An 8,085-nucleotide genomic window follows, 5' to 3' on the forward strand; every position below is an offset into this window, starting at 1 on the left:
GTCTGCTTAATTGTATATTTAAATCCAGTTTAGAGTAAGGTTTTCCTGGATCATAGTTTGTTTTTCACCCACATGTATCTTTCAAGTAGCAGAGGAGCAGTCTTCTAATAAGATTCACTTTAAAAGTTGAAATAAAGCTTGTGTACCTTGGTGAGTGCTTGGGGTCAATACCATTGATAGCAAAAATTACAGTACAGGCAAGTGATATAGTGCAAATATTTCCCATATCACAACTACATGAGGTACCTTGTCAGCAGTAGGGATCGCCTGCAGAGTTGGAGGACCTAACACAAAATAAGGAGGAGCAGTGGCTGAATAGCATCAGATGCACTAATTCAGCATATTTTAGGCCAATCTCTGCTGTTTTCCCCAGAGGCAAGACATACTGTTTGTGGTCACTTTTTCGTATCGGTGTTCTCCATTTGTTTAATTGCAATGTTTATTGCCAAGCAATATTACCTTACTAGTAATATTAATGTGTTGCTCTTTTACTCCATGCTGTTAATAATTCTGTGTACTGTGGCCAGTCTGCTAGCACCACTGGAGCATTCTGGAGCATTGAGGTCTATATAGCTAAAACTCCAGTATTTGTGAGCTAGTTTTTTCATGTCTCTGTGCCATTTGGTCTTGCTAATTCGTTAAATACTAACGCATTCTTGGTGCCACACTATTGCTCTTGCTGAGATACCACCGTGCTGCTACAGACAAGTACTTGCATTTCATAGCATGGTTTGGATTGGAAGGGGCCTTCAAACATCATTTAGTCCAACACTCCCTGCAGTGAGCAGGGACATCTTCAACTAGATCAGGTTGCTCAGAGCCTCATCCAGCCTGACCTTGAATGTTTCCAGGGATGGGGCTTCTCCCGTCTCTGTGGGCAGCCTGTGCCAGTGTTTGACCACCCTCATTGTAAAACATTTCTTCCTTATATCTAGTCTAAACCTACCCTCTCTTAGTTTAAAACCATTACTCCTTGTCCTGTCATAACAGGACCTGCTAAAAGTTTTCCCCATCTTTTTTATAAGCCTCCTTTAAGTACTGAAAGGCTGCGATAAGGTCTCCCTGGTGGCTTCTCCTCTCCAGGCTGAACAACCCCAACTCTCTCAGCCTGTCCTCATAGGAGCAGTGTTCCAGTCCTCTGGACGTTGTTGTGGCCCTCCTCTGGACCTGCTCAAGCAGGTTCATGTCTTATGTTGGGGGTCCCAGAGCTGAACGCAGCACTGCAGGCGAGGTCTCACCAGAGCAGAGTAGAGGGGGAGAATCACCTCCCTCAACCTGCTGGCCACACTTGGTTTGATGTGTGAAACAACTAATTTGAGCTCTTCATTTTGGAATCACTGAGTAGATCTAAGAGTGTTTTTTGCACATTTAGTGGAGGGTCCTTCTAAAAGGACCGTAAATGGTGAATCCGAAGTTCTGCCCTTCTACACATCCAATAGTGGCATCAGGATCCGTATTTTTGTGACACCCTTAAGAAGCAGGCAGCTTAAGAGGAATTAGTAGTGTTCTTCACAAAAGATAGCTGAGTAGGATACATTTTTTTCTTGCGTGGGCTTCCCTAATGAAAGATTAGAAAAAGCAAACTTTAAATGAGTCTTGTCTATCACACTTTTCCCCTCTCTTACCTGCAGCTGCTCATTTTTTGACATGGAAATGCCTGCATTCCCAACCTTATTATAAAATAAAATGCTGTTAATATTATTTTCCCCATCTGAACAGTAATGGGCAACAGAAGGATTATAGGATTTATGGCTGGGTTCAGTTGGGACTAGGATTCAGGGCTGTGGATGGTGCTCCATGGATTTTGCTTCCATTTACCGCAGCAGAACTCTTTGACCCTGCATTGGTTTTGTAGGGCACAAGGTCTCAATTCATCCACTTCACAAGGTGTCAGTCTTGGCAGGACCCTCTAGATTTTACTGTGGCACAAATAATAAATAAGGACGGCTTTAACTGTCTTGTTACGGTGGGATTCGCTTGCCCTCTCATGATGTGGTCTCCTTATGATGTGTTCACATCCACTGGATGTCAAATAGACAAAACTCAGACCACGCGACTTTGATTTCCAGTGGTGATTTCAGGAGCTTGTTGCTTATGTTTTCCAGTACACCTAACCATAGCTGTTAGATGAGCTTTAGTCTCAATGACATGTATGTTCGGTTTATTATTTATTACAAAAGTAATTGATGGCTGCCCCATGGACTGAAACAGCAGATGCCCTAAACCATCTTTATCTGCATGTAATTTAGCCCTCTGCTTTTAGCAGAGAGGATGGATTTGGCATGATTTATTTTGTTGTATGTGAATACAGAGAGGTTTTAGATTATGAGTTCAAAGACAAGCTGTGTCACAGCGCACAAATATCATCTGCATAAAACTAGAGCACGGCAAAGCCCTTCATATTGCAGATTTTGAGCAGCAGAACATTTGGAAATTTTTGTGCTTGCCTGAGTTTGGGCCCCCGAAGGCGGCTTAAGCCACAGCAGCTGTTGATGTCCACAGAGGAGCCATTATAGTGGCTCAGGAGAGGCAGGGTATTGGGCAACCAGGGAGGGCTGGTGATGGCTCAGATGTCTTCCTGCTAGTGCAAGAACTACTCTGTTTCATAACACTAAAAACGTCTCTTAGGTAAACTCTGCAGTCTGAAAGTGCTGCATTCAGGGCTTACCCTGTGATGAGGAGTTGGGTCAAAACAGGACTTTGGAAAAGAAAATTTTAAATAGGCAGGGACAACATATAAAAATGTTTTTCCTGTTGGGACAGTGGGTGGTGTACACCCTCAGACCAACTACAGGAAAAAGAAGCCACGAACACTTGGTATTTCATGGATAAAATGTGTTCTTGTAAGGACGATCCACTCTGCTACTTTTCCGGCTTCCTGGCAGTGGGGTGTCTCTTAGCCTGAGGAGGGCATCCACAGATCAGTGGGATCGCCTTTGTGCTCAATGGTGTTCATATTTTCTGCACAAAATAGCAGGTTTGGATGGGAAGCTGCAGATGAAGAGTCTGCAGGCTCAGTCACTCACACATGCACAGTCTTGCAGTGCACAGAGGGGAGAAGTGCTAATGCTAGCAAAAGCCTCTGTGCTCATTCCTACCATCTTCTGGACTGGTGTTCACATACAAAAATTGGGAATGTTCCTACTGACGACAGGGGAGTGAAAAATCACAGCACAACAGGAAGCAAAACCTCTTTGCAGGAGAGTTGGTTTTCACGTTAAATCTGTGTGCAGCTATCATCATGGTTAGGAGTATCAAAGCCAGTTAGATGTTAGTCTTATCCCAGCTTCCAGAATGTTGAAAACGACATTCCTTCAGAAATAGGGAGAAAGAGTGAACAATGTCAACGAGGAGTGACTCTATCAGGTGTTCAAACAAGTAAGACTTATTCAGAGAATGGTCCTGCAAAAGACTTAGGGTTGCCCTTAATTTGAAAGCTGATTTTCTTTACAGAATTAGGTTTTTAATTATATGCAATCTCTGCCTGCAAACCTCAGACCTGTTATTTGTCATGGACCTGTTCCAAAAACTGTCTTTCTGAGTGTTTGGAAAGACTTCACCAGTCTCAGTGACAGCTGGAACTGTCTTTGCATTTACAGTCTACCAGCGAGACCAGAACTGTCCCTCATGGTTATATAAATATTAAATGTTCAAATTGCATCAGAGTGCTTCCAATACCTCCCTTTGGACAAGTGACTTATTCCAGTTTTGTCATTGCATTCAGGCTGAAATAGTTGGAGGGAAACCTCCACAAATTCCTGTTTTATTCTTCTTCCACAAGCAAAGCTTTGCTGCCAAGTTATTAACAAGGGACTTCCAAAAAACAACCCGGGGGAGATCATTCCAACTTTTAGACTGCTTGACCTGAGCCTTATTAATAAGGGGCTCCTGGAGAGCTTCCTCTGTTCTACCAGGGGATTTCGGCAGCCTGTGGGGCTAACTGTAAATTCCCTAGAAGATATTTCTCCTACTGTTTGTCTGGCCATGCTTAAAGCTGAACGTTTTACTGGAGCCTCTGAAATTTTCCTCCCCACTGAGGTTTCTGAATGCACGAAGCCATCACAGGAAGCCAGCAGCGTTAATGCCTGGATTGGTTTTTATTTATTGAAACAATTTATTATAATAGCAATAACAACCTTGGCCTGGGGCATTTCCTGGGGAATTAATGGCAGTCTGGGCTGATGCTCCCAGCAGATTGTTAGCCCTCAGGAAACAGGCTCCGTAATTGCTGCTGGTTTGGTTGGAAAAACACAATAAAATGTGTTTCTAATTTTTGGCCCGTTTAAGTGCCTAGAAAACGGTGGCTTTTGCATAGAGGGTTATAAAGAGCATATATCTTTTGTCTGCATGGATTAAATTCAGGCTTGAATCAGTGACATTTTCATCAGTGCTTTCAGTCCAGAAACAGAAATACCATGAAGGGGAAAGGTAACCCCAGCTAAAGACATTGACAGCAACTGAGTCCTGCTAGAAGTTTAGAAGAAAAACATAGCTCTGAGCTGTTATCCACAGCAGTGGAAGAAAAAGCTACACTGGTCAAAATCCGTGTGTTAGTGGGTGTACACACACACATATCAATGCATATCAAAATTACGTTAACTCCTGCTACTGCTGTCCATACCCTTTTAAAGAGTTTTTCAAATGAGTGTTTTGAGGAGTTTCAGTGTTGGCATGCTGAATCTGAACCACTGTCAAGTTTTTGGAAGATGCTGAGTATCCATTTGTGGAAGAAGATACGCCTTTTTAGTCTTTGCAAGTAGAACATGCAATGCAGAAGGCTCTCAAAATCAACTGTCAAAGACCCAAATCTAGGCTGTTGCTGACTTGTCTACCAACTGAGAAAAAGCAGAGCCTGTGGTTTTTAGCTTAAGTTGCTCTTTCTGCTGTGAACAAAAAAGAGATGTGGCTGTGTGAGTGGATTGTACGTATGATAAATGCCAAGACTGCAGTTGAACGTAGGGTTACAGCTCAGTGAGGAAGTCCAGACAATGTCTCAGATGTTGACAGAGTAGCTGTAGGAACTCATAAATGCCACCGGAGCCCAAAGATTCAATTACAGCCATTGCACTGCATGAAGGGCTATATGTACAAGCACGAGCAGAGGGTGAAAAATGGTTGCTGAAGTAGCAATCGAGGTGCAGTTTGCTCATGAGCTGGATACAGTAGCATGGAAAAAGGAGTGTGGAGGAGAAAGGAAAAGCAGGACATAGACAAAAATGGGAAGAGAAACCACATGTGTCTGCGTCTCAGTCTCCAATCTATGGGTTTTTTATAAGATGCTTTAAAATAGTGAAGAGTGGAACTAATGCAACTAAATCAAGCCCATGTGTGTGGAGGAACGTGGTGCTCAGGAAAGTGTGCCTGGCATCCTGTCAGCCAGGCAGAGCGGGGGCAGACCGGACCAAGCATCTTCCAGGACAAAGAGATCAGTCCTGCTTATTTGTTCTTCCCACACTCTGTGTGTCCTGCTTTGGCCTACTTGCAAAGAAAGATTTGCAGTTACTCTCCTGAGTTATATAGCACATGGAGGTAGCAGCCATATCAGAGTGTGATACCACTTTTCCTAGGGTTTCCAAAACTCCGGAATTTAGGCCGTTTCTCTACTGTTCACACAGTACCAGATGGGCAGCAGCTTTGCTACTACACAAGCAGGGCTGCAGTTTTAATTTGAGCTCTGCCCCTTGAGTTCAGAATTGCCACTAACTTCACTGGAGCCAGGACTTCACTCAGACAGACTGCTACAAGAACCTTGGCACATCCTTCATGCCTGCTCTGGTATCTTCTCTTTTATCTTTCGATTTTTGCTGTCTCATTTTCGTCAAAATATCTTAGCTTGAAACCTCTGTCTTGGGCATCACTTGACTTTCCAACTGCTGCTGCATTTCTCGCTTCTTTCTATTTTTGGAATTGTTGAATGCATCTGCTGCAGTTTTCTCCTCTTTTTTTGTAGTCTCTCTTCAGCCTGTTTTTTCCCCATGCCATCCACATCTACCACTCTAGCAACAGTCTCCTGTTTAGCCGGTTTTCAGACTACCGTGACATCTTCCTCCACCTTGGCTTGTCAGTCATTTTTGAGGTTCGTTTGGTAGGAAAGAAGTGAAGAGCACAGAGGTGTATTGTCCCTGTAACTGTTCCATGGTCTTCTCCAGGCACTGAACTATGCTTGCCTTCAACTATGCGCACGTCAGTCTTTGGGCTCTGACTGCAGAATCAGCGAATAATTTAAGCTGGAAGAGGTCTCCAGGGGTCACTTGGTCCAACCCCCTACCCAGAACATGGCTAACTTCAAATTTAGAGCCAGCTGTGAAGTTAAAGCAGGGTCTTGTTCTATTGAGTTTCGAATATCTCCAAATGGTTTCCAGTTCATCTTCTGCAAGCTTTGTTTTAAGGAAATCAGTTGGAGAGGGCGGTTTCTAAAAGCACAGTGGGGGGAAGTGAAGGTTGAGCAGAGACTTTTAGTTACAGAGATCTTTCAGGGCCGAATGTCAGGCTCTCAGCTGGTGGGAACTCTTACAGCTCCATCAATGAGTTCAAGGGAATAAGAGTTAAGGAACTGACTCCATCCTTGAACTCAGGACTCCCAACAGACACAGCATAGTAGACCTGGCCTTGACACTTCTGCTCAGTTCACCTTCACCCGTTCAGTGTACCTATAAACCGAGGTGATTCAGCCCAGGGGAATTGCAGTAACGATGTTTATCATAATTACACTTCCAAGTAGTCCCATGAATCAAAAAAAAAAAAAAAAAAAAAAAAAGGTAGTAAATAAACAAGATAACCTAGTTTAAAAGGCATTGTGGATCCTTTGGAGTTTTGTTATATCACCTCTGAAATGTGGCTATGCAGGATTCATCCTGTTAGTGCATTGACTCCAGCTATGCTTCTGTAGCGCAGGTATACGTTTTGGTGGTCTGGGCAGAAAGCCAGCACACTTGCCTTAGATAAGCAAATGAAGCTTATGAATAAATAGCATGCATTTTTCCATGCTGCAAGGCTTCCCATTTCATCTGGGCCACAGTACAGAGAGCGTATAAAGCTTTGTAATCATCTTTATTTCTGGTACGATGATAATGGATGCGACAACAAGATGCATTTAGCTGCTGCTGGGTGTGCAGCACCCTGGTGTCAACCCAGCTCGTGCAGCCGCTGGAATTAGCATTTAATTCTGCGGGCTGCTCCTCCTCCTTCCAAACAACTCCCAGACACGACTGTAGCGAACCCACATTCTGCATGTGAGCAAATGCCTTGGCAGCAAACCCACCGTTTAAATTCCCCACCCTGATTTCCCTGGGGGGAGGAGGCGAAGGAGGGCATGGAAGTAAAACAACCATTAGAAACTCTGCCTCTCCAGAGACCGCAGCTGGCATGTGCACAGAGGAGCTGTGTGTGTTTTGTTCTTTAGAGGGTTGTTCTCGACAATCATTTTCTTTCCCCTTTCAGAAAACCCCGAGCGGGCTGCTCTGTATTTTGTCTCTGGAGTGTGCATTGGACTTGTCCTGACCCTGCTGGCCCTGGTGCTAAGGGTGTCCTGCCGAACGGACTGCAAACGCTCCTCCGCGAAAAAGCCTCCTCGGGAGCGGGAGAGCGACAGCGGCAGCAGCGACAGCGACGACGATTCGGACACGACTTCGGACCTGTCGGCCCGCAGGCACCGCAGGTTCGAGAGGACTTTGAACATGAACGTCTTCACGTCGGCGGAGGAGCTGGAGCGAGCTCAGCGGCTGGAGGAGCGGGAGCGCATCATCCGGGAGATCTGGATGAACGGCCAGCCGGACATCCCAGGGACCAGGAGCCTCAACCGCTACTACTAAGCGATGGGGAGTCCCACCGTCCTGCCCTGCACCCTGGGGCTCCTCCACACGTGATAGAGGAGAGGGAGCGAAGGAATATTATGTGGGTGTCTCCCCTTTTCCTTTCAGGTGTGCTACCTGGAGCAGTATGGATGGACAGCAATAAAGCTTTCCCCATCTCCTTCTCCCTGACATATTTCTATCAATCACCCCTCTTCACAAACACTTTCTGGTTTCAACAGAGGTGGTTGCCAACTTCATTTCTTAGTAGCAGGCAGGAAGGTGACAGGTACAG

At 44.9% G+C, this 8,085-nt stretch overlaps 1 protein-coding gene across 3 annotated transcripts in view; it reads left to right on the forward strand.

Moving 5' to 3' along the window:
* Nucleotides 1-7,811, forward strand: part of EVA1A (eva-1 homolog A, regulator of programmed cell death) — a 210,658-nt gene extending 202,847 nt beyond the window's left edge. For all 3 annotated transcript variants that reach the window (XM_086461629.1, XM_086461630.1, XM_086461631.1), the window contains one exon: nucleotides 7,441-7,811. In XM_086461629.1, coding sequence (XP_086317755.1) covers nucleotides 7,441-7,811 — 371 coding nt within the window. The remainder of the gene's footprint in view (nucleotides 1-7,440) is intronic.
* Nucleotides 7,812-8,085: the final 274 nt, after the last annotated feature.

The sequence above is a fragment of the Leptosomus discolor genome, chromosome 2, assembly GCF_034619465.1.
Source record: "Leptosomus discolor isolate bLepDis1 chromosome 2, bLepDis1.hap2, whole genome shotgun sequence".
NCBI classification, from domain to species: Eukaryota; Metazoa; Chordata; class Aves; order Leptosomiformes; family Leptosomidae; genus Leptosomus; species Leptosomus discolor.